The following is a 27,925-nucleotide window of genomic DNA, read 5'->3' as shown; positions in this document are numbered from 1 at the left end:
GTAATTCTTTCATATGTTAAAGGTAGATATTGCTTTTTAAATGAAAAGAGATAGATATATGTTTATATTGAACTGAAATCAGGAAAATACGGTTTGACAGGTGGTAATTTATTTTTTTGCTAGTATTCTCCATATCCATGAATGGCATTAGACATAACCTTGGCAATTGTAGTATGCAGTTGTAAGTTTGGGGTGAATATAATATCATCAATTTATATGTAACAATATCAAGACTAAATTAATTTTTCCCAAATATTATTTGCTTTCCTTTATATATATTTTGACTACTTAAATAGACTATTTTAATTTCTTGATGAAATTTGAAATACCATTTCAGAAAACTCTTGTGTCAAATAATGTACAACCAGGGACCAATATGAAAAATAATCTTTATTTATCACTATTTAGGAAAAAATAACAAATAAATAAAATTTTTAAACTTTAATTTTGACTTACAGTTTTTCACATATCCATGGATGTTTATTTTTAATCAAAGTATCCTTTCCAGACTTCTTAAGGTATTTTTATGAGTTTATGATCACACAGGATGAATTTTAAAATTCAGAAATATCCTTTACTTATGTGGTTTTTGTTTTTTAAAACCCTGTTCTAGGTACACTTGAAGGTTGTCTCTTCTTTAAGATACAAATGGTAATACTTACAATAATAGTAACAACTACAGCAAACCCAGCCACTGACAACACCAGTACAGAAATATTAACTCCAAAATTATGATGATTATTATCAGGAGTAGGATTAGGATAATTTTCATCAGGACTAGGATCTGCTTCAGGGATAAACAACGCTACTTGTGCAATGTTGGATATTTTTGATGTCAAATTGCTTTTATCTACACTTTTAATGGCAATAAATATGTGGGTTACATTTTCTTCTGAGATATTTCCTGGTTTAAATGCAAAGGTTTCCTTGAAGTTGGCTTCATTTGGTAACAGATTACTAGTGTTTACTTGAAGAGCATCATCAAAATTGTCTCTTAGATCGAGAATACTTCCACTTATTCTCACGATGTAATATTGAACTAAGAAAAAAAAGTTAACATGTAGTTTAGAAACAGGTGCATAGCATATTACTTCCTTTTTATTTATTCTAAAAAATGTTTGGTTATACAAAGCAAATATTCATATCAAAAGCCTTACTCATTTTTCAATAAAAGCTGAATTCTGACTTCTAAGCTTTTTCAAGTGCTCTCTTCTTTGTATGAAATGTAGGGCCAGGTTAAATGTATCATGTTTGTTTGATTCCAAAATATCAGATTTTAAAATTCATACTTTGCCGAGCTTTCAATTAAAAACAATTCTCCCTGACCCATCCTTACACCCTTGCCGTTGCAATAATCCACCTTTCACTTAAGTCAAAACCACATGACACTTTGTCCTTACCTTTTCCAACATCAAAATCATCTCCTGGTGCTGTCCATGTTAGCGTGATCTCATCCCCATGAGGTGTGGCATCAAGGTCTGTGATTTGGCTTGGTGGGTACAGGTCAGGCAAGGGAAGACTCGGAACTTGTGATACCACAAATGCACCTCCAGATGCTGTTCTGCTGAAATTCTCCAAGGTCGTCTGAGTAGCCTCATCAATTTCAGATCTTGGTGGGTTTGCTTCAATTTCCCCTACATTGAAAATTTCCTGATTTGTAATGGGCAAAACCATGCTAGCATTTTTTAGAACACAATGAATCACCATCCACTTGTCTTTTCCTTTTGTTTCTCATATATACAGTCACATTTTTACTAAGTTTTGTGATACAATCATAAGCATCCCATTGGTGGGAGAATTCTTCCTTTAGTATCCTTACCAGGTTATTGTAGGATAGAATCAGGTAACAAATTGCTTTGGAATTAAGACAGCACTGAATGGGAATAATGTTATATAATTCAATATATGCCTTTTCAAAAAGGAATTGCTTTACCTCTTAAATTATCTCCAAGCTAGGAATATACTGGGGGAAATCATTGCCAATTCCTTTCCAACCACTTGTGCTGGGTCCCTTCCTCCATGCTGCAAGTGCTAAAGAATAATTCTTCTGATTGTATTCCAATTGCTAACTGAAAGCCCCTAAAAGTCATAAGCTAAGGGACTAGAGGAAAGCTAGCAAAGAATGCATTCTTAATCCTTATCATCATCTTGTTCTACACATTTTTTCTTTTTTATTTAATAAAAACATCCCAAATTCTCTTACAGCATATATAATCTGAAGGATAAATTCTGCCACTGGCTTGTACTTAGGTTCAGAACATATTGGCTTGTTTCCTTCATCCTGAGCTGAAAATTGGGCATATTATTGTTGACATCAGTAAGATGTTCCAAACTAATAATAATAACTGACCTTTTTTGAGTGCTTACTAGGTTCCAGACATTTTATGAAAACTTAGATTATTTTGGAGGCAAACCCTAGTATGAACTTAATTCTAGAAGTGAGAAAAGCTATACTTTGAATTGTAAAGTGTTTGAAACCTTAATCATATCAAATACAAATATTATTTAAACTGTCACTGGATTTCAGATATAATGAGTTACTCACCATCTACTACCCAGCCTGGTATATATGCCGCACTATTCAGTGGATGACGTAAGCTTCGCGTGGCAGAGTTTGTTCCTCCGTGAGCCTGTACTTTTAAGCTATATCTGCCATTTTCTGTATATGCTGTAAAATACCTGGAGTAGACCCCATCATTCTTGAAAGAATCAGCACCTTATTATGGAAATGAAGTAATCAATTATTATTGTAAAGAAAAAGATAAATTTATACATTTTCTAAGACAAGCATTGGTTTCTATAAGGATGTACCCTAGAGTAGGCGCAATATTTTGAGATTGACCCTTTGGAGAATATTCCATTATGCTCTGCCAAAACAATATATTGTTGAATTAATACCCTTGAGTTGTTTTGATATATAAATATTACATCTATATAACATATATATACACACATTGATATGTATGTATAATAAATACCAAAATACCTCACCTTTCTATCCCTTAACAATCTATATACAGATTACAATATGTAGTACTTTTCTTATCATTTCTCCACCAAGTGGTTTGCTTTCAGCTCACCTTGTCTAAACACACTAATTCTGTCATCTCTCTGTTTAAATCAAAAGGATTCCTACTAAGGAAAAAGTATCTTTGAATAGGATTTAGTTCTCACTATAGTCAACTAAAATTACTTATTTTGCCTTATAAACAACTCTTTTTTTAAATGCTCAGCTCTTGCTCTTCTGATCCATTAACTACCTCGTCTGACAGTGGAAAATCCCATATACTATTAGAATAAACATTTGAGGGAGCTCAAGAATATCGTATCATATTGATATGATATCACCGGCATCAGAGTTGCCAGCTAAATTGCAGACACATTTCCCAGGCGGTTTAACATTCTAAGACAGAGGATCTTAAAGTGAGGTTCTTGAACCAGTTGCATCTGCATCTGTCTAAAAATTTGGAGATTTTTAAAAATGCAAATTTTCCAGACTTTCTAGGGAAGGATCCCAACATTCTGTGTTCTAACAAGCCCTCCAGATGATTCCTTTGTACAATAAAGTTTGAGAATGACTGCTCTCTGTCATTGTTAATCACCAGTACCTTCTGAGGTAAAGCCATTCCAAATTAGTAATTAGCTAAACTGTCATTTGATAAAATGTTGAGAAAATGAAACTAGATCCTGGTAAGATTTAATGTAGTATAGATGGTTTTGCAGAAAGGGGAAAAAGAGGCAAGGGATCGTTGTGAAATATTGTTATATCTGAAGAAGGCATTGAGGTGCATGAAAGAACAATTTCACCTTCTCAGTTTTTCCTAGTGCCAATTCTCATTAAAGATATGATTATACAATGATTGAATAAATTACATTGCAAAAAATACTGATAGAAAACTTTGCTGATTCAGATGGTTATCATATGGTTATTTCCTTGCTCATTAACCTCTTAACAGAAGGTTCAGTTCTCAGCACAATCCAGAGTCTGGGAAAAAGGTCTTTAAGCACCACTCATTGTAAAGTTCAGGGAGATAGACTATGGCCAACACTGTATCTTGATTCCTGCCAGTCAGAGCTGGTATCTGACACCCCAGTGATGATTCCTCCTGTCTTGTGGAAGTTCTAGCTGCCCCTGGGCCTCAGTTCTGAGGACTATATTTGTACTTTGTTCCAGCTGTTGAGAATTACTCCTGCTTCTCTTCCTTTCCCTGCCAGGGCCCATGTTCCAACACTTAATCACATCTGGCTGGGTGTGCTTCACGCTCTCTTTCTTGATTATGTGCCCCTAAGAAACACGTGCCCAGAGTTCCTGATGCTGTCCTCAACCTCCTGAATGAGACCTTCCTAACTGGTAACAGACATTGCCCAATGTTAGTCTAGATGAAAAACAGTAACGATGACAATAGATTACATTTGTTGCGTGCTTACAATGTACAGGACATTTGCTAAGCACTTTGTAGGTTTCACCTGGGTAGAATTTCCTAATTGTCTTGCTGTTCCTCCTTAATCTGCATCGGTTCTTCTGATGCCTGTCTTACTGACCCACATTGCCACAGAGACTCATAACATATCCTGCGTTAGGAAAATATAGGCTTATTTGTAAAAACCTATGAATTACCTGCACCATTATCCAAAAGTTCCAAAACTGTTGTTTCTCCACTCTGTGATTCAATGGAAGCTGTCACATTGGCTCCAAGAACAGGTACATATCCTTGTAGAACTTCTGCATAAACAATCATTGGGCTGGGGAAGCTGTTTATCTCTTTATTCATTTTAGCATTCACTGTGATTGGAGGCACAGAAGAATTTGCTGCCCGAGAAGTTACTGTAATAGTTAATGTTTCTGAGTTTGCTTTTGATTGAAGACTGTAAGTCCAAATGCCCACCTAAAGTTTCAATGGAAATACAGTGAGTATCCAGAGTCAAGCTAATTTCTATATTAGAAATTCCATTAAAATTTAGAATTTTTCCAATTCTAAAATAAATCATATATGTGTAGAGTAGAATAAACAAGTTTTTCAGAGTTTTGAGGGCAAAAGGATGAGAGTTGAGGTATTTCAGACAGGGCATTCCAACTAGTGTCATGCATGATGCCTATATTTTGTGACATCTCAATTGGAAAGAATAAGTTTTGGAAAGTTTGCCTTGATTTTGGCTTTGTTCTTTGGTCTCACAGTCCATAGACTCATTGATCTGGTAAGGACTAATAAGGAAGGACTCTGTAGCTCTCTACCCACCAAATTTCATAGACTCTTCCCATGTTTCCTCCTTAAAATTCTTCTTAGACTACCTTCTTTTCTGCTTCCTGATACATAAATTCTTTTTTCCTTTTTTCTGCCATCATAATTTTTAGGATTACACAGGCATAGAAAGGACATACTATTTTATCTTAATTTTGAAGTTGATACAACCATTGGTACTCACATTTATGACATTAAACAATTTATGTTCAGCTTTTAAAAACATTTGAGAAGAAGTCTAAGAGCTGATTGCTTACCTTTGCAGTTTCTGGAATACTGAGATAGGCCATTTTGGAAACTGTGTCCGCCGTGAAGTTTGTTATTGGTATTCCATTGGGATCCCAGAGAAAAATACTGGGAAGCTGTTTAGCCCATGTGACAAGAAAGAAGGTGTCCTTTCCCACTGTGCTATCAATTATTATGGTGTCATTCATCCAGAGATTACTGCTCAGTGTTAATCCCTTACTTTCAAGCTGTTTAAATATAAATATATTTTAAAATTAATGACTGCAGGAAGGAGTAATTTTATTTTTTTTTCTTTTTAAGATAGTTTTTAATTTCTGGCATGAGAACAAGCTTATGTATAGCGTACTAGCTTGTGATCTCTCCGAAAGCTGATTGGGATGTGACAGTTGTCAGAAAGTATGGAAGTGTAGAGTCTGGGGAAAGGACAGGGTCTAGTAAAAGACAGAGCAGGAACATGGATTTTATGGGACTATGACCTTATTATTTTTTCCCAGTTGTCTTGGCAAGCACTTGGATATTTTCCTGATGTGGAATTTTGAAATCGTTTTTCATACAGGACAGAAGGAGAAGCACAAGACAGTAAATATGTTTAATGGGAGGGAATACTGATGTATGAAGGTGGAAATCCTTAGAAGAGAAGAAGTAGAAAGGTAGGACTTTCTTTGAGAGGATCTCTAAAGAAAGTTTTCCAAGTCTTTGTTGATAGCTTTTAGTGCAGAGAGCCAACCTTTTTTGTTTGATTATTTATTTTTTAAAGTGATAAATAAAAATTATATGTATTTATCATGTACAATATGTTGTTTTGAAGTATATATGCATTGTGGAATGGCTAAATCAAGATAATTAACATTATCTCACATAGTTACCATTTTTTTGTGGTGAGAACACTTAAAATCTATTCTCTTAGTGATTTTCAAGGCCATTATACAATAGATTGTTATGAACTATAGTCACCATGTTGTATAATAGATCTCTTGAACTTATCCCACCTATCTCTCTGAAATTTTCTGTCCTTTGACCACTAGCTCCCTAACTCCTCCACCCCACCAGCTACTGGTAATCACCATTCTATTCTCTACTTTGATGAGTTCAATTTTCTTAGATTCCACATATAAGTGAGATCATGCAGCCTTTGTCTTTCTGTGCCTGTCTTATTTCACTTGACATAAAGGCCCAGGAGATACAACTTTATCCACTGACCTAGGTGCTTCCTAGCGAGTGTAATTTCAGGAACAGTAGGAAATCCCACTTCCACTCCAGCCCAGTGCTAAACCAAAAGCAGCTTCAGTCCAGTACTGATAGAAAGGAATGAATTCTACTGAAACATCATTGCTATGACAAAAATCTCAGTCCCCTGCTAAGTGAACATGTCTTTGAGTAGACAAAGTACTATTATTGAGTTAAATTTAAAAATGAATTACTTTCTTTTTTACTTTCTTTTTGTGATTTCTCTATTTAAGAACCTACCACAGGTATTTCAAATAAGGGGAACAAAACTTTCTTCCTGCACTTTCCACACCTTTAAAAAAGAAGTCCATTCTCAAAACTTTGAGCACCTCTTGCATGTAAATATCTCCTTTCTAACTGACTTCCCATATTCTGCTCCTATACTTTTAAATGTCTTTGGAATATTTCATTTGGTATCCCCATCAACCATTTAAAATAAACAGAATATAAATTAATATACTCAGAATCAATTCTCTCCCCCTTACTTGTCAATTTCAGACAGTATGATCATCATTCTCTCAGTCAACCAGGATGAAAATCTCAGAAATGATCTTTATTCTCCTTTAGTTTATTCTCGACACACTGCCAGGCTAGAACTCATACCAATTTTTAACCTGTTTACAGGGTAAATCTACAGACCACATCTCCAAACCAATCTGCACATACTCTAAGCTCACATCCTTTAACTTCTGTTCTCTTCATTGTTGAGAGGTAGAGGAAAATAGATTTGTTTAGGTGATCATGACAAGTTTTAATGTAGGCAGTGACTTGAATTGGAAAACAGAACATAGAAATCTTGGCATAAAGTGGCATGACATAGACTTGTGGGAATGGAAAGAAGAGAAACAGATTTTTGTAAAACATATTTCAAACATATATAAAACATATAATGTGTTGACATTATACATGGGACATGAAGGAGGAAGAAGAATCAAAGTTTACTCAAAGCTTTTGAATATAAGTAACAAAAAATGGTGATGCTATCGAGATACAGATGAGAAAAAGAATTGAGTTCAGAAGATAGATAATTAAAATAAAAAGCTAATGAAAGTAGTGGTTGAAGAGGTGAGAGAAGCCCTAGGCTTGTATATATACAATGATTATTCACCCCATCTTTCCCCTGCTTAATTTATTTCCAAGATACATTCTTTTCATTTACAAACCAGTTTCTTGAGTTCATTTGTCTGATTTAAATCTATTTCATAGCAGTTAAGGATGAATAAAGCTTGGAAACATGAGGTTTCTTTCTTTCTTTTTTAAATGCATTCATTGAAAACTGAGTACTTTCTTTTGGACAAAGGCTATTTTGGTGGAAAATTTGACATTATTAGGTTTCAATGTTATCCCTTAACCAAAGCCTATGGGAACAGGAAAAGGGACAGTGTATCTGCTTTTCACCATTTATTTCACTCTTTCTTTACCAATTAATTTGATTATATCTAATGAGTAATTTCTATTTTGGATTGAAGATTTGATTTTAATTAATACTTTACTTTGAGAAAATTATAGATCTCAAAACTTAAAACTACCAAATTCTTTTTCTTTGTTATGGTAAATGCAAACATGAAAACCCAGGGAGTGGGAACTCTGACCTGAATTGACTTCTGGGAGAGTTCTGCGTTTCCTGATGTAAGGGCCCCAAAAGCATCAATGAGGCCATTGTTCTGGGCTTTATCTGAAGCATAGTAATGGCTTCCTCCTAAAATGTAAATGCATCAACCGGGTTACTTTCTAGAAAATAAGTACTTATTACATTTTAGTGATTAATAAAGTTATAGTTTAAACAAAATCATAGATTCAGTATGTGTTATTAAAATAGAGCAAAATCACATAGGTGTAAAGATTAACTCTGAAATGCTAATTTAAAAATGACCTAACTAGGAAGCAAAAGCTACTATAATACCTCAGTATCAAAATCTTAGCTACCCGAAATGCTTCCAAAAATCATAGAACATGAAAGAAGATGTGAACAATTCCATGTATTAAAGCTCACAGACTTTACATAGTCCTTTAAGGGAATTACATTGACTTTTATATAAGATATGGTTCTAACAAAGTTGGCTTTCAGATTTTCCAGCCAGAGTAGTTCAAAATCAGAAAGTTAGAAAGATTAAACAGCTGCTTTGTTTAGGTATCCTAACCAAAACTGGCAATAAGCAGATAGAAAAACAGAAAGCAATAGAAACAAGTCTAAAAACTACTACCTTTAAAGGGCTACTTGGGACAGAAATAAATTTTATAATGGCCACGAAAGCACTTTGAAATGATGGGAGTTTCTACCACTGAGCATTACAAAGCAGGTATATATTTAGTACCATTAGAAGCCAATTGAACACAATAATTGATACTCATGGGATAAATTAAATTATATATTCTGTTCTCTACTATGTTTAAGAAGGTATTGGAAACATGTAATACATTTTTTCATGACATGTCTGTGTGTCTGAAAAACAGCTACCATATTTAAAGTTTATCTAGACACTTTGTTGTTAATTTACATTTTTTCAGCCTGAGCTTCTGTTAATCACATACACCTATCCCACAGTCTATGCTCTAGTCTCATGGATTTTTCACCATTTCCTCCATGTACCTTGCATTGTCATCACAACATGATTTTTTTGCTCATGACCTGATCATCTTTTCCCACCCTTTTTTCTTCCTAGAGAAATTCAACACCTTGTTCAAGGCCCAACTCAGAAGTCACCTAGTCTCTTATGCTTTCTTTCCTTGACTCTATACAACCCTGGAAAAGTTAATGGCTTCCTCTGCTCACATAGAACTTTATTCATCTATAGTCCTCCTGTTATGAAGGAATGTTATCTGATTATGTTATTTTATTAGCAATTTTATTTTATTTTTCTCCAGCCAACTAGGCTGAGTGCCATGAGAACAGAGATAGGATCTGGTTTGACTCTGGTTCTCTGCTCTTGGCACAGTGCCTGCAGAGCAGGAGCTCAAGAGAAGTTGTTGAGTTGTCAATCTCTATATTTATGCGTTGATATTAAAGGATGGAATATATAGATCATGTTTTACCTGTTATATTGCTCATCTCTATTACTGCTTGATCAGCAGACTCCCCCAAAGCAATAAAATGAATGATGGCCCCACTTTGTTTCACTTCTTCAACACACCTCCCTGCAGTGTTATCCTCCCCATCGGTCAGCAGCACTATTTCAGATCCATCTATTTGGGGGTATAGCTTTCCAATCACCTGCAAACACAATTCAGAGCACAATTACTACCAGGTGTTCCTAGAGCAAATAGACTGATGGGAAATTAGAAAAAAATTACAGAGAAAATAAGCAAAAGTGTGCAGAATAGCAGAAATATGCCCTGTTTTAAAATCATAGAATTTTCAATCAACAGTCCCTGTGGGAAGTTAAACATGAATTCTTTTTTCTGACCCCCTACTGTAGGGAATATGTATCCAAATGAAATTAGGTGGGAACAGGCTTTGTAAAATCCCTGCCTATACTAAATGACAGTGATAACCTGGGAAACTCGAGTCAATTAGATACCAGAAATATAATTGTGGTATGTGGATATTAAATATTTTTCTTTTTTTCTTGATTGGACTGTCCTATGACGAGCCTTCAGTGTATAAAATTTGTTAAACATACAGCTAGATGCATTAAGAATCTACTTCATCATGAAAATGTGTCATTGATTACAAATTAGGAAACCCTCAGTATGCTTATAAATAAAAGATATGGAAAGTTCTAAGCACGTTGAGGTTAAAGACCTTGTTATATAATTTCTGGTTTTCTTCTAATAGTACCTAGCATAGAACTAAGCATATTGGTGGTGCTCAAAGAATACATGAATTATATTTATCGAGTTCAATTTGTAGCTTGAATCCTTTTCCTATAAAGCCAGTTTGAAACTGAAAGTTCTGAATCTGGGTATCTGCAAGAGAAGATGAAGAGAATTTAGCCCCAGATAGCAACTATATTTCATTTTCTCTGACAACTTTAATTGGATTCTTGGAGCACCATTTTGAGAAACTGAGTATAAGCCAAGAGGCAAAAAATGCTAGATTATCAGTGGCTTTCTTGGACATAGAGTGGGGATGTATGTAGGTTTGCAGAAGAGGGTTTGGAATGTAGAAATATCTAACAAAGCTGGTATCAGAGAACAAATTGACCACTGCCATTATAATTTTTGCATGTTTGGAGGCAAATAATGACTATTATGTACATTGTAACGTATGGGAAATATTATGGTGCTATCATTTACTGAACATTTGCAATGTGTTAATTATGTGTTTTATACATCATGTAATTTAATCCAAGTCCAAGCTCCCAAACTGTCTCCATATTACCACTCTTACTCCCTACAATTTATTTTATACAGGGCAACTGGAGTCATCTTTCTAAAACATAAATTGATTATCATATTCTGATGCTTTGAAACAAAATACCTTATATTTTTTGAAGCTTGAAATATCTAGCCATTGTCTACTTCTCCAACCACCTTTCATACCCACTCTTTTGCCAAACTCCAGTGCCACTAACATCTGTCATTCCTTAGGGTAATGCAGTTCTTTCCTACCTCTTTCCCAAGGAACTTTGCACTTTCCTTTCTGCCTGAACCACTGGCTCCACCTTCAAATCTCAGGATAAATGTCACCTTTTAGAGAAGGCCTCTATGGCTTCTCTACCCAAAGTAGTTCCCCTCCTTTCCCAGTTACTCTATCATATCATTCTGTTTGGTTTCTTCACAATCTGCAATTATTGTTTTTATCTATCTATTTATTATCTGTTCCCCACTATATAAGATGCACCACAAGAGTGAACCAGCTTTGCCTGGCAGATAACTAGCACTCAATAAATATATGTTGAATAAATTAAAACATGAGCAACCCTATGTGTTAGCTTTTATTATCCCATTTTACTGATGAGGTAATTGAGGATTAGAGAGGTTAAGTTTCATGCTTAGGGTCACAAAGCTAATATGTGACAATTGTGATTTGAGTGTAGGCCTTCATGTTTTTAATACAAACCTACACTAAAATGTCATGCAGTTAATAAAAGAGAGAGATTCAAAAGGGTTGGAAGTAGAAGGAAAGCTACAGAAGGAGAAAGGATTTTGAAGGATTAGTAGAATTTTAACATGTAAAGATGGGGAAAAGGGAAGCATTTTAGGCAGAGGAATTGCATGTACAAATATATGGAGACTGTTAAGTACACAGTGAGCTTGGAGAACAATGTGCGCAGTAAATTGGTTGGAGGATAGAGGATAGAGGTAGAGGATGGAGGATAGAGAACTGAGAAATAAGACAAGAAAGACAGGTGAAAGTGAAGCCAAATTTATTGGGCAGGGGTGTTGGGGGGAGAGACTTTTGAATAATATCAGACTGAGGAATTCGAACTTAATTTTACAGACAGTGAAGAGACAGTGAAGATTTCCAGCAGGACAATGACATAACTGAAAAGAGGACCATTCAGTTAAAAGTAAGATTCATAGTAATAGTTATTGTGAATCAAAAATTTACTATGTAATACAGTAAATATTGTTTTAAGTATATAAACGTATTTTACTTAATTCTCATAATAATTCCATTATGAGTTAGGCATTCCTATTTCCTATACTTTCCTATGCAGGGAGCGTAGCTAACTCCCCGCCCCCTGTATTTCTGGAGGCAAGATTTGATTTCAGAAATACAGGGGGCATTTCTATAACTCAGTATTCTTAGGCTCAACATTCCTATACTTTATAGATAAGGCACCGAGAATCCAGGGACTGAAATGTTAGCTTAAGATTACATAGGTAGTAAGTAGCACATCCAGTGCTCTGATGTCAAGTTCATGCTCTAACTCATATAGCTAACTCTAAATATGACTCTCAGTCCCTTCTACATCTGCTTCAGTAGATAAACATTAGTTCACCCTAACTGAATGTTACAGAAACTCAAATAAGAAATGGCCCAAAGTGGAATCATACCATATAATTTGCTTCATTGTTCCCAAAATGGATAGCTTTTGCATCCAAGCAAACTTATTTAACTAATATTAATTGAGCACCAACTATTGCATGGTAACAAGACAGAAAAGTCCCTGACCTCATTGGGCTTGTAAACTAGTGGTATTTTTATAGTCATTTATTCATCCACAGTTTATTCATTGATTCACTGATCCATTAAAAAAATCAAGTGAAGTTTTTTCTCTGTGCTTAGTTTTCTGCTTCTTAGGATTAATTATGCTAAAATTAGGCATCAAGTGTGTGCAACATCACTTAACATGAAAATGTACTGAAAATAAAAAAAGAACAAAATATATTTGCCATATGATTTTCACCTGAAATGCACCTCTAATTCCAGAGCAGATGGAAGTTCCTCCCCCAGCTCTTGTAGGTAAACTCTCCACGAGCTTGTTTCTTTGGCTGCTGTTTGTTATTTGGATCAGCTCACTTTCAATACTGGCAAAACTACTAAAGTGAACCATCCCCACCCAGGATCCATTTTCAATAATCTGCAGCAGGAAATATTCTGCTGCTTGATTCATTCGATTGAGCCGGTTATAACCCTGAATAACAAAGAAGAAGAAAAACAACCAAGTGGTTTTCAACTGGAAGATAATAGCAGATCACATAAAATGAATGAACAGAACTTATAGGTAAGAATTTTCTATGAACAGTAATTGATGTTAGAGAAAGCAATGATCATTTTTTCAATTGATAAAATTAAAAAACATAGTTATACATATTATGGGACCCATAAACTATATAGGCTTTTAACTAGAGTTGATTCTTGGCTGCTAAGTGCCCAAGTTAGAGGTGGAAGGTTGCATGGGTTGGGGGGGTTTGAGTTGGAATTGGGGGTAATGATTCACTTGTTAGAGACTCTAATTACTCCTGGGAGCTCCTGTGCCTGTTGTCTTCAGATGAAACCACACTTCAGAGCCTACAAAGTAAACCTTACTATTGCATACTCCAACCAGAGACTGGAACCACCCCATCCACTGGGGTACTAGACTGTCCAAAAGGTAAAACTGACCCAAGCGTCATCTAATTTCTGAGAGGCCCAGTCTCTATCTCCCAACTTTCCTTTTCTGTTTCTAACCTCTCCCCACCCTTTCTCCACCAACAGGTTAATTGGAATTGGCTCTTTGGTAACATATCAGGACTCACGTTCATCTTTCCTAGGTGATTGTCTGGGATATAAGCCTCTTCATACATTTATCTACTCCAATCCTTATCACCACCCTGACTGTGATATTTACCCCTAACTTATGCCCAGATTTCCTTTTGAACTCCCTGAATCAAGTTATAATGACAAACTTCTCCTATATCCCTATCTTCTAGGGCTCTCTCCACTACCTTGCTTTACCTTTAAACCTGGATCTACCTGCCCAGTGTCTAGGGGAGGATACTCATCTTCTCCCATTCAAGTACCTCATCTCTCCCCAGTGACATGTCCCAGACCACTTGTCTGTACTGGTGTCTAGCACTTTGTTGCCCTCTCTGAAATCCTGTATTATTTGGCTCATTTCATTCAGCTGTATCATTCTCTGTCCTTTTTAATAACCACTCCCCCACCATTTGCTGAAGACCTTATTCCTGTTCTTCAGCATGCTTTGTTCTGCCTTGAATGTGCCATCCCTCTGGTTCCTTATCACATTGTATCTGCTTGTTTGTAGCCCATTCCTTTCAAAAATTATTTATTGATTACTCCTATGTGATGAACTCTGTTCTAGGCAATGGGGATACAAAGATGAATAAGACCTGGTTCCACGTCCTAAAGCATCTCCTAGTCTAGTGCGAAAGAAATGTGTAATGTGAATATCATATATATTGATAGACGCATGTTCAGGGCATTGTTGGGAATCAGTGGAAGGGTCTTGGCCAGCCTAGAAGCCCACTCTATATCCTGGAGGAAGTGGGTGCTTATCTCAAATTGAAGGATGAGTATGATTTAAACAGGTGATGGGAAAAGGGAACGTTTTTTCTAGTTAACTATGAACTCCTCAGGGATACTGACCTGTATTTCTAGAGTCACAATATCTCCCATTCACTGAATGATACTAGAAGGAATGAATGGCCAGATCAAGCCATATTTTCTTTATGGTGATGTTTTTGTTTGTGTCTTTGAGCATAAAGAAGTCATTTGTATAAGTATTGCAAATATGGTTAATCCCTGTGTTCCTTGACCTGGAACAAAGTTCAGCATCCCCCCAATCCATTCTATCATCCTATCTCTCAAACATTTTCAACAAATAAAAGGGACATGATTAGAAATCATTTTTTATGTTTCAATCTCTAGTTCTGACCTTCCAAATACAGTTTTACTGAAGGGCCTCCAGACTCCCCTCAGTAAACCATCCATTTTCTGGAAAAAACAAAGACCCTTGGGTTAGGTCTTTTTAATTATATTGGCATGTTTCTTTTACTACAGTATTTTGCTGCAATATCTTGAAGTCATGGTCATAGGCAGTAATGGCACTTTATGTCACCATGCAATTTAGAACAACCCAGGTACAGATAGTGTTCAGTGTGTTCTTAGGCCTTCAATCAACCCCCTGTCCTTATATCCAGAAAAAATGAACTTACTCCCATGCTTCCAGACTTATCAAGAACTAAGCACACAACTCTTTGACTGATCCTCAGCAATGAGAAGGCAGGTGCAGAGGGTGGTGCCACCAAAGGTGTGGTGTTTTTAAAATCCTCAGAATTGCTGATCACTTCCCATATACTTCTGAAACTGCACTTTATGTTCTGTAGGCTTGGAGCTTCTCGGTTATGGTTTTCTTCATTACAGAATTCAGAGACCTAAAAGGTTAATAAAATGAAAAAATAATTTTAATATATCATGCATTTAAACATCTAACTACACACCTGAAAAAAATCTAAAGTATGTTCTGCAAATATATTGTTTATTGAATGAAATATGATTCACTGAGAATCAATATTATAGTAAGGTAGATCTACCACAGCAATAACAATAGTAATAATAATAGGTAACACTAGTTCAGTGTTTACTGTGTGTTAGCCAATGTTCGAAGAACCATATATCAATATATATGTCAGGTCACCTGGACAGATATTTTGAAAACACAATGTCTTTTGATTATGAATTCTGGAAGAAATAATTGGTATACTTACAGAGTCAATACTTTGCATAAACATTATAGATGCCTTTTCTGTTTGAACTTTATCAGGGAAGAATTGACAATCTTTTTCATACAGTTTTGTTGTAGAGTTAGTTCTGCATGCTCTAGTGTAGCAGCTGCCTCCTTGACACTTATAAACTCTATTTTTACCAGAGATACCTGAAGAACACCTGAAAATATATGACAGTTAATCTTTGTGATAACTTAATTGTTAACACTTCAAAAAAATCTTAAGTGGTTTTATTTATGATGATCTTTAAATCAAGGTATTTATTTTTCTATGAGAACCATGCACTTCCTATTCTGACAACAAAGTTTAAGGGTCTCAATCAAAGTAATTATCTATTTTTAAAGAAATTCTAGAGGGAAATTTTAAGTGGGACCTTCAGATATACACAATAGTTGGTTCTTTGCTGGGATTAAAGCTGCTGGTCTCTTGCTTAGACATCTCTCCTGCTGGCCTTGTGGTGGTAAATGTGCTGCAGGCACCTGGATGAAGTAACTTGTGAACCCATTTACTCTGGATTCAACTTTAGCTTGAGGTTCTTTGTAGATTTCTTTTCAAAGATGATATCCACAATAGAATGGGATGTGGCATAGTTACAAGTGTTTTAATTATTCAAGGAGAATTTTTATCCAAAGGGAAATGTGACTGGAAGCAAAGACAAGGTGCTACCAAGAAGGACAGTAGAATAAAGAATGATGGAGGCATTTTAGACATATGATTTTTTGTTTGTGTGTGTGTGTGTGTGTGTGTGTGTTTTGTTTTTGTTTTTTTTTTTTGAAACAGAGTCTTTCTCTGTTGCCTGGGCTAGAGTGTGGGGTCAGCTTAGCTCACAACGACCTCAAACTCCTGGGCTCAAATGATCTTCCTGTCACAGCTTCCCAAGTAGCTGGGACTACAGGCACACACCAACACGCCCAGCTAATTTTTTCTATTTTTAGTAGAGACTGGGTCTTACTCTTGCCCAGGCTGGTCTCAAACTCCTAACCTCAAGCAATCCTCCCACCTTGGCCTCCCAGAGTGCTAGGATTACAGGCGTGAGCCACTGCACCCGAGTAGATTTATGTTTTATTGCATGGAATTGGTCACAGGTGGCAGTGATTACAACAAATATGCTGGGGTGTGAATATATCTTATCTTCTCAATAGGCTTTCAGTTCAAATTCAGGAAGTGATGAATAGGTTTTATTCAGTTATTTAGGGAGTCTCCTAAATATGTCCATGCTTTTATTGCCCTAAAACTAGGTGAACATAATGAAGCTATTTATGTGAATAATCATGATGAATATTCTGCAGCAGAAATTAGACATTTAGGGAGAATATGACATAAACAAATGCAATAAATGTAATACTTTTTAAAATGCGTGCCTGAAAGTTGGTGCAATGGAGCAAAGGAAGGACCTTGATTGAAATCAAGTACCTTTCAGTTTGCACATTAGTGACAAGTCCCCAGCCCCAGCAGAACATCTAACATTGATGAGGCTGATGGCACCCAATTTCCAACTGATTTCCCCCAACCATTTTTCTCTCTTTATTTCAGAACCACAGTTAGTCTATTACTAACTGTGATGCTACACTGGTATTTTAAAATGCCCTTATAAATCTCCAAGAAGTAGCTCTTTGTCTCCTTGAAGCTGCTTTATTTCTTACTCAGTCCACATTTAGCACTACCTAACCACTTTTGTTCATCCTTGTATAATGCAAATAACTCTGACCTGTTCCCAGCATGTAGTAGGCCTATTTACATAGTGCCCAGCTTCAGTGCTGCTGGGTTCTAACAGCTATGGCGTAGAGGAATAAAATATGTCAAATTGCCAACCAAGTTCTTGCCATTGAAATTATGTATATTTTAAGTAGACAACCAACTACTTTAAGATACATTTTCTAAAAAAATAACAGCATCATTTTATGACATAGCATCTATTGTCTGCATTGGGACAAAAATGAATGATTGCTATTTGAAAGAAATCAAAGTAAGGAAAATAAAAACAGTTAAAAAGCCTAAAGTCATTTAAGAAAATTTAAATATGCATGCCTTGTTGCTTCAATTTTTTTTGACGCAGAGCTATAGAAAGGCTGATCTTCATTGTACTCATCAAACACTCCCCATCGGAGATGAGCCCACTCGTGGACAAACAGTCTACCTGTGGGAAAACATTTCAAATATATGATCATAATTCTAGTACCTGTATGTCCATACAAATTTTGTTTCTCAAATGTTTTAAGAACTTTTCTTTCAACTACAAAATATATTTAGATTTAGGTTTTCAATAACTACTAACATTTATATTTTTGTTTATAAAAAGCATATTACATTAAATTACATTATATTATGTTATACAGGATATCTTTTTATTCCACAACGTGATCAATCAATGAAACATTTATGGAGTATTTCTATGGGCAGAGTGGACTGAGATTTGTGTTTTGGTTCTTGGGTTGGAGGAAGTCTTAGTTTTCTTACAATGGCTTATGGCACTCCATATCTCAACCAACATAATCTGATATATCTGTTGTATTAAAATACCAAGGAAAGGTCCAATTGTGGTGGCTCATGCCTACAATCCCAGCACTTTGAAAGGCTGAAGCAGTAGGAACACTTGAGGCCAGGAGTTTGAGACCAGCCTGGGAAACATAGCCAGACCCTGTCTCTACAAAAAATAATAATAAAAGAAAATTAGCCAGGTGTTGTGGCACATACTTGTAGTCCTAGCTAATTGGGAGGCTCAGCCAGGAGGATTGGTTCCTTTGAGCCCAGGAGTTCAAGGTTATAGTGAGCTATGATTGAACCATTGCACTCCAGCTTGGGTGACAGAGCAAAACCTTGTGTCTAAAAAATTAAGATAAGATAAAATAAAATAAAATAAAATAAAATACTATGGAGATAAAATTAGGGAAAAAAAGTCTAAAAATGCTCCTTATGGGCTTGATAATAAGAAAAAGATTGAGAAATACTGTTATGGACCATTTATAATTTTGGGGATGTCAAAATGAAGTGATTAATTTAGGGTACTTAGCACATAGTACTTATAAGCATTAATTATATGAAACAATTTTATTAATTGTATACATTCAGTGCAATACTATGTATTAAGAAATATAAAGATATGTAAGATATAGTCCTTAACTTGGAGAAATTTTGGGAGAGGGAGTTAGAATAAAAAATTTTTTTCAGAAGAATTTCAGGGTGAATGGAAGAATAAAGGTAAATCCACAGCTTGAGATGCAGAAAGAAACAAGTAGAACTTTTGTTTTTAGCAATGTTAGAAAAAACTTCAAAGAGAACAGAAGTGGAGGAAATAAAGTAAAAAAATGGAAATAAAGAAATCAAAAATTGGAAATAAAGTCTGTTCTGCTGCAATGTATGTTTTTGTAGCTCAAATTACCTCCTATGATATCTGAAAATAGGCAGAAAATACCAGTATTATGAAGAAGTCATGTTCTTTTAAGTCCTTGCTACTCAGAATGTGGTCCTGAACTAGCACCATCAACATCAACAAGGGGCTAACAACATCCTGTTACTGGGAGCTTCTTAGAAATGTAGACTCTCCAGCCTGGCCTATACCCCTACTGAGCAAGAATCTGCATATTAACAAGATCCCTAAGTTATTCCTCTGCACCATAAATTTTGAAAACACTTATTTAAGGTTTCCTAAGCAAAGGGGAACTAGATTAGTGGGAGTAGAATCATAAATTTTAGTGTGGAGGGAATAAGCCCTCATATGAGCTACTGCAGTAGGAATTTGGTGAATTTTAAGAAAATTAAAACTCCTTATAAGTATACCTGGCTCTCTTCTTAGAAAGGCCCACTCTCAGACTTGCTTTCTTCTCAGATAGCCCTCTCCCAAGCCCACTTTAACACATTGACTGCCATGTGAATTGTATTTAACTCAGGTTAGTTTTTGAGCCCGGGCTGCATGAAGCAAAACCCTGCAGTTGGTTCATGAAAATCTTACTTGTTGATGTTCTTATTGTTACAATAAACATTAACAATTTACTTCTAAACACGTGGATGGCGTTGCATATAACTGCACAGAAAAACAATAAAAAAAGCCAAATTAGAAATGATCATTTTGTTTTAATAAAACATTGTGGTCCCAGAGAAAATAATTTTTTTCTAGTGTGGCAGTCAGTGTGTTAAAAGCAGCTGCTCTGACTTAGAATGCCATTCCCGTCTACATCATCGTCTCATTTCAAGTTAGCCATGTTCCCATTTCTAATAGCATTTTCTCTCTCTCTCTCTCTCTCTCTCTCTCTGTGTGTGTGTGTGTGTGTATACTTTTAATATGTGCTGTGGAAGCCCCCAGCCATACTGAATTAATTGTTGCTTGGGTGATCTAAATGATCTTTCTAGGTGCTTATTATTGTTGTTATTATCATTACAAAATTGTATAGATCTTGAGGGCTCTTCTTAATCTTATTTTCCAAAAGCCCAATTGTTTTTAGGACATGATGTGCAGAATGTGAATTTTTTCATATACGCATATATCACATTACAGAAGAAAGACCTGTCTAAGAGGAAGGGGTGACCTATCAGTAGTAGAATAGGGCTGAGGTGCAGAATATGGAAACAGATCAGGAGTTCAGATGGGGACACTGACCTTATAAATTGGAGAAGATGTCCTCTTCTAAGACAGGTGGTGATGGGAGATGTGTAGGTGGTAATGAGTTTGAAAATAGGAAGGAAGGACGTAGTAGAGGCCTCTGTTTTCTCAATTAGGGCACTGATTGATGAGATTGAGAAGAGTGGCTAGAGATCTTGAGAAGAATGGTAGAAGGTTTAGAACAGCTGCTATGGGAAATGAGAAAGGGAGTTGAGAAGAGCCAAGTAAAAATATTATTTCTTTTTGAGACTTGAGTAGCTTTGAGACCTTCATTGAGCTTGGAAAATGTGGTTTTGTAATAATGTCAATTAGTTTTATAATTTTTTTCAACAGTCTTGAAAACACATAACAGGAGTCAAAAATAAACTGGCTGGATAATTTAGTACTGGGGATTTAGTAAATTGAATGAAACGTAAGGATAAGAGAGATGCAGGAATTGAGCTATTTATACTTGTAGTTGAAATGACTGACTTTGCTGGACATGCTAAAAAAGTATAGCTAAAAGAGCACAAAGGATTGGAGGTGCCAAGGAGAACAAACATGGTCAGGATAACATATGGGGGAGAAGTAAAATTGGGATGGCAGGGGATGATGGAGCTTTCCAGATTGGAGTGGGGAACCGGTTGAGGTAATGAAAAGGACCAGGGCTACCTGAGTGTTTGGGAGAAACAAGGGATTTAATGAATGCCCAATGAACAGAGAATAGAGGAAGGAGAGGCAATGCTGGGATATAGGGATTCAGGAAGGTTTTTGTTGAATAGAGACATGTGTAGGGCCTCCTTTAATAATGATTTACATTTTTATCTGTAAAATAACGTGCTTAAGTTTGTTCGGACAAATAATCTTAACATTTAGTTTGAACTAGATGAAATTGCAACTTTCATAGGTCAAAATGATCAATTATAGATAATTTCATCTGTTTCAACCAAATCAGTTGATTAATAATATCAGCAACTAACAGCCTATGAGTGTTTTCTCTCAACCAGTAACTGGCATCATCGCTCTTTCTAGCTTGCTATATGTCTGGTTTCCATGAAACTTACATGTGATTTATTAATATCCAGCTATGGAGAACTGGAAAATTAAAATCTAAAAAGTACACCTTAAGAAAAACATTTATTATTGCTGCTCTCTGTTCAAATTTTTGTAGACACTGTACTGAGTATGTTTACTTGGGTTATCTAGTTTAACACAGAACAAAAATTCTACAAGGTAGAAACTCGTCTATTCCCCATTTTTTAGGGAATAAGCACAGACAGTATAGGTCTCTTCTTTAAGGTTACACATAGCTATTAAGTAGGGGAGCAAGGATTTGATCCTAGGGATCTGGCTCCAAGCCTTGCACACTTAACCCATGTTCAAAGCTGTGTGCTGCAATCATTGTAAAATTATGTTTTAACCAAAATTCCTACCTGATGGTCCATATTCATTTTGTTTTTTTCCAAGTACAAAGTCGGGAGTGAAATGAATGTATTCTCCTTTCTCTTCACATTCTGTGAACTGCCTGGTGTATGGCTCATCTCTCCCTGGGAGGGTAGGTGGTGCAACTATAACATCAGCCTGAGAATGTTTAAAAAAGCATGTTAAAATAGCAAAAATAGAAATGACAATGTTTAGTTAGAAAGACTCTTAATCAATTTGTGGCAAAACTGGGGAGCATCAGAAAAGACAATTTTTTAAGAGAAGATTTTCACACTTACGTGTTTGTAGTTTTCATGTTTTGGCCTCTTGTATTGAGGATTCTCCTTCCAATTCTCAGGAATTAATATAGATACATTTTTGAAAAAAAGTCTTTTTCCTGTGGCTTCAAACAGGTAAGTAGAAGCTGTAGTTACCATGTCCTGTTATTAAAGGAAAAAAACATGTGAGTATGGCCAAGTGAGAGTGGACTAAGAGAGCAGGTGTTCATAACAGGCATTTCCCAACTCAAGAGTGGATAGAAAAAGCAACTGACTGATGAGCAGAGTCTCTGCCTTACCATTCCAACTGTGCCACCTGTCAGTCCTGCGCATTGAAAGGCATCTGAGTCTTCTATAATCCTACCTCGAATGGCAAATGCTTATGCTTGGCATTAAGCAAAATTGATAAATATTAATATGTACATGGACTTTGGAGTCATTTACTTGGTACCAATAACGGCATTAGCACTTTTTGGGCGACAGACCTTGGTTGATTTATGTAATGCTCTGAAGCTCACTTTTCTCATCTCTGCAGTGGATTACTATACCTATCTGTATGGCTGGCATAAAGATGGAACCAATTATTCAGTACTCTATACTTAGGCAGTCCGAAAACTTTGATATTATTACTGTTTATAAGAAATAGTAGTAGAGAACAACATTAGCTGATACAAGCTGAGAAGGATAGTCTATAAAATGGGTCATAAAAGAAGTTTTTCATTACCCACCCCACCTCCAGGAGAGGCAGCTGGGCTGGGAGCATGGCTGTGGGGTGATGGAAAAATCCATAGTAGAGGCAAAATTTTGATCACAGAGTTGTTGCTTTGCCACCAAGCTGAAAATAACATCACCGTATATTTAGAATTATGAGCCCAGATACAATGACAGTAAGAGAAATCATCTCTCCCTTGAGTTTATATCCTACGGGGTAAACAGATGGGTGGAAGCCACTTGTGGTAATCTATTCCATATGATCAAGGCTGCCAAATAGTTGAAGAATCCTGGGTGCTGGATGATGATACCAATCTCTTCATCTTGCTGGAAGTGTCCCATTCTACAGTGTTGTTTTCTTCAAGGCAGGCTCCTTGGTGCTTCCTGTTCTTCTTCAGGAATTACAGGGATCTCTTCCTGGTTCTCTTTAAGAGAGTCCAGTATGCTGACTCATATGTACTGCATGTGGTTAGCAAACTGACTGGGCTCAGAGCCATGGGATCAGTCAGAAGGCCAGAGTTCACAGAAGAGAAGGCCCAGAGGACTGCCTGGAAGTTCAGAAAAGGGTTTAGGAGAGCTCCCAATGTAGAGTGCAGGTTACTTCAGCACTGACCTAAAGAAGGTGAAAGAATTCTTTCTTTGTTCCCTAAGGATGCCTCTCCTCTTTTTTTGTTTAGGGATATTTAGATCTCCACAGGTTGTCACCTTCTGCTTGAAGTGATAGCTCTCTGTGCGTATGAGACAAAAGTGTATTTGGTGGTTCAAACTGAGTTATGGGTTGAAGAAGTAGGGTTGCTGTGTATGGTTGTGTGAGTTGTGCATTGTACAACTCGAAGGGATTCCATTTACTTTGGAGTCTCCATGGCCCAAGTTACTGCCTTGGATAGTGATTATGTTCTCATATCGTGGAGAGATTTCAGAGACCCCTGTTAGATGACTGTCATCCCCTGGACTATCCTAGGGTGGTTAATAAGGGTTCCCACAGGGTATCCAAGCAGAATTCCTATAATAGTCCTAAATTCCTTCTCAGAATTTCTATAATATCCTAGTTAGATCAAAAAAGATGAAGATATGAATGTTTTCCAAAGTAAGTACTCTCAAACCAAGAAGAAAAATGAACCCCCAAAAAATGGAAAGCTGAAAATCTAACATCTCAGGTCATGAATTATGAGCCAGTTCAGTATAAATCTCATTATAGTCAGATAGTATCCTTAGGAGTAGGATTAAGACCACAAAAAGAAACACCACATGTACTCTCCATTAAATTGGAACTAATCGATCAACACTAATATGTACATATGGAAATAATATTCATTGGAAATCAAACAGTTGAGGGTGGGGAGGAAGAGATGGATAAATTCACACCTTACAGGTACAATGCACCTCTCTGGGTGATGGACACACTTAAAACTTTGACTCAAATGGGTACCAAAGCAATTTATGTAACCAAAATGTTTGTACCCCCATAATAATCTGAAAATTTTTTTTAAAAGACCACAAATGGTTCACCAGTTTTTCACAAAAGTTTTTGTCATTTTTATCCAAGCCAAAACTCAAATCCAGGTCTATCTAGTCTTCCATACTTATGTGCTGGATCTTACCTCTGATTGTGCTACCTATTGTGACCTTGGAAATGTCATTTAACTTTTCTGAACCCATTTTCTCTTCTGTGTAACGTAGATGATAGTATTTCACAAGATTGCCTGGTAATATAAATGCAAGGACTTTGTAGGAGGCTGGGAGAATGATTGGAAACATTGTTTAATCTAGGCATGTCTGCAAACAATTGAATTTCTATTTGTAGTTATCAATAGAAGACCATGTTAACAAATTTTTTGCCCTATAAATAATTCTTTCAGATATTGATTTCTGAGCAAAGAATAGTTTGACACTGGACACTAAGAATCTATCATTCATAATCAGCTGCACCAATTACTCTTTAGTAAAAGGAATATTTACTAAACCCTGGAATTCAAAAGGTACCAATAAGTAAACATCTCTATGATGCAACAGAGTTTATAGAGGATAAGTGCAAATGGATCAGCCACAGAGTCACCTGATCACCACTGGGTCGTGACCATCAGCTTCTGTTGGGTAACGACACCATGCAGAAGGTTACAACAGTGAACATCAGGACCCAGCAGTGGAGAAATTCAAAATGAGGAATTAGTAGGTGTTGATGTCAGGGACAGAAGAAACAATTTACATGGCTATAACACCAATCTCTATATTACAGAAATATTATAATTGGAAGAAATATTAGAAATCAGAGTCCTTTGTTTCATCCTGGAGCCTTTCCCTTTTCCATCTGCACTTACCTAGTGAATGCATGGCTTTAAATACCATCTACACACTGATGACTCCCAAATGTTTATCTCCACTCAAACTTTCATCTTGTCTTTAGATTCTTGCCTCAACTTGGATTTTTCAGAAGCACCACAAATTCAAAATGCCCCAACTAACTCCTGATTTCCCAAATGCCAAGTTTTTTTCCACTTAGTCTTATAATGCCATCCTTCCAACTGTTCAGGAAAAACTCTTAAAGTCTTACTTAACTCTTTTTTTTTCTTTTGACATAAGGTCTCACTCTGTGCCCCAGGTTAAAGTGGTGTGATCATAGCTCACTGCAGTCTCAAACACCTGGGCTCAAGCAATCTTCCTGTCTCAGCCTCCTGAGTGGCTGGGATTACAGGCCTGCGCCACCACACTTGGCTAAATTTAAATTTTTTTTTAGAGAGGGTGTCTTGCTATGTTGCCCAGGCTAGCCTTGAACTCCTGGCCTCAAGCAATCCTCCCACCTCCACCTCCTGAGTTGCTGGGGTTACAGGCGTGAGCCACTGTGCCTGGCTACTTTACTTGACTCTTCCATTTCCTTCTCACCCTCCCCCACCCCACACATCTAAACCATCAGGAAATTTTGTCTGTGATACCCTCAAAATATGATCAGAATCGTATCACTTTAGTGATCTCTACCACAACCTCCCTGTTCCTAGTCACCATCACTGCTCACCTGCGAGAGTTTCCTACCTGGGTCCTTCTACACTTCTGAGCTATCACAGAGTCTATAGAGGATGAGTGACAAATGGAAATCCTTTACAGTTTCCTCAACGCTATACTCAAAGTAATCCCAGAACACGCATGACAGCACACCTTCCTCTGTTCAGAATCCTTCTGTGGAGTCTCATCTCACTCACATAAAAGCCAGTCTTTCTAATGGTTTGGGCCCTGCTACCTCTCTAACTTCAGCTCACCCTCCACTTCCTCCTGCTCATTCAGAGTTGTTTCCTTGGTCACATCAAGCATGCTTTCACCTCCATGCTGTTCCCATCCCCCAGGTTTTCAATGGGCTCTTCTCTCACATTGTCCGTGAGGCCTTCTCTCGCTGTCTTACATGAAACAGTAACCCACATTCTCCCTCAACCCAGCCTCACCTAACACTCCATATCCCCCTTTCCTGATCTGTTTTACTTCACAGCAACCTACTACCATATTACCTGCTATTCGTTTACTCATATTTATTAACTGTATCTCTGAAAAGAATATATACTCCACAAAGCCAGAAGCTTTTAAAGAATTCACTGCTCTCTCTTCCAGTATGCCATAGCATTCAGTAAATAATTCTTTAAAGAACATATGAGTCCAACTACTAATTTACAGATGAAGAAACTGGGGAACAGGGAGCCCCCGTGCCTTGTTTTTCACCTGGTTGTGAGACAGTGTAGAACCCTACCTAAAACCTCTGTCTCCCCCTGCCCATTCCAGCATTGTTCTCCCTGCACCATGCTGCTTTTAAACTTCCTGGAGCATTCAAAAGTTTCACAATAATTAGTCACTATTAAATTTGTTTGCTTCTCCACAATTCAAACAAAAAAAATGCCATTTTTTGGGAGAAAATATTTGTAAACTATTCATCCAACAAAGGATTAACATTAAAAAGGATTAAAAAGAAGGCATACAGATGGCCATCATGTACATGAAAAATGTTCACCATCGTTAATCATCAGGGAAGTGGAGATAAAAACCACAGTGAGATAGCATCTCACCCCAGTTAGAATGGCTATTACTAAAAAGACAAAAAATAATAAATATTTGTAAAGATGTGGAGAAAAGGGAACTTTTATATACTGTTGTTGAGAATGTAAATTAGTACAGCCATTATGGAAAAGCAATATGGAGGTTCCTCAAAGAACTAAAAATAGAACTACTATATGATCCAGCAATCCCATTACTGGTTATATATCCAAAAAGAAAGGAAATTAATATATCAAGGAGATATCTGCACGCCCACGTTTATTTCAGCACTATTCACAATAGCCAAGATATGGAATCAACCCAAGTGTCCAGAAACAGATGACTAGATAAAGAAAACGGGGCACGTATACACATGGCATACTATTCAGCTATAAAAAGAATGAAATCCTGTCATTAGTGGCAACATGGATGAGTCTGAAGGACATTATGTTAAGTGAAATAAACCAGGCACAGAAAGATAAATACCACACGTTCTCACTCATATGTGGGAGCTAAGAAAAGTCAATCTCATGGAGGTAGAGAGTAGAATGACTGGTACCAGAGACCAGGAGGGGTAGAGGAGTGAGGGGAGGATGAAGAGAAGTTGATTAATGGGTATAAAAAATACTAGTATTCAATAGTGCAGTAGGGAAATTATAGTTAAGAATAATTTATCATATATTTCAAAATAGCTAGAAGAGAAGAATCATAATGTTCCTAACACAAAGAAAAGATAAATGTGGTGACAGATATGCTGATTACCCTGATTTGATTATTATACATTATATACATGTATTGAAATATTACTTTGTACCCCATGAATATGTACAATTATGTGTCAATTAAAAATAATGAAAAATGAAAATTAAAAATAAGACATCCTATTTCTTCCTTACCTTTATTTGTTCTATTATTTTTTCATCTTCTGGCACACCAGGATCTATAGCAATGATAACGTCTTCATAACCATTGCCATTCAGCCTAACAAAGGAAGTATTTGACTTGTGCAGCAGGTACAGAATTAAGAGAAAAATAAAACCTCTGAACAATACCATTGTTCCTGTCTAGTTGTTCCTGACCCGAATGTTGGTTTGTTC

General features: G+C 36.4%; 1 protein-coding gene across 1 annotated transcript; it reads right to left on the bottom strand.

Annotated features, from left to right (window-relative positions):
- Positions 1-248: 248 nt before the first annotated feature.
- CLCA4 (chloride channel accessory 4) lies at positions 249-27,925 on the bottom strand. The gene is made up of 14 exons (XM_069478161.1): positions 27,725-27,925; positions 22,128-22,268; positions 21,840-21,987; positions 17,859-17,967; positions 15,813-15,990; positions 15,261-15,479; positions 13,010-13,237; positions 9,747-9,924; positions 8,306-8,412; positions 5,498-5,713; positions 4,619-4,886; positions 2,546-2,716; positions 1,401-1,634; positions 249-1,039 (listed from the first exon to the last, which is right to left on the bottom strand). Exons 1-14 carry the CDS (start codon positions 27,881-27,883, stop codon positions 597-599), a joined length of 2,799 nt encoding a protein of 932 aa, XP_069334262.1. The 5' UTR covers positions 27,884-27,925; the 3' UTR covers positions 249-596.

Source organism: Eulemur rufifrons, chromosome 8 (assembly GCF_041146395.1).
Source record: "Eulemur rufifrons isolate Redbay chromosome 8, OSU_ERuf_1, whole genome shotgun sequence".
Lineage (NCBI taxonomy): Eukaryota > Metazoa > Chordata > Mammalia > Primates > Lemuridae > Eulemur > Eulemur rufifrons.
This window is presented reverse-complemented; position numbering and strand designations above follow the sequence as displayed.

Excerpts from the sequence above, each read along its gene's own strand:
- CLCA4 (XM_069478161.1), bottom strand. The coding sequence starts at position 27,883 with ATGGTATTGTTCAGAGGTTTTATTTTTCTCTTAATTCTGTACCTGCTG. Across the intron at positions 15,991-17,858 it reads AAAAAAATTGAAGCAACAAG|GTGTTCTTCAGGTATCTCTG; the intron begins GCATGCATATTT and ends ATATATTTTCAG. Across the intron at positions 1,635-2,545 it reads ACCAGGCTGGGTAGTAGATG|GGGAAATTGAAGCAAACCCA; the intron begins GTGAGTAACTCA and ends TTTTCAATGTAG.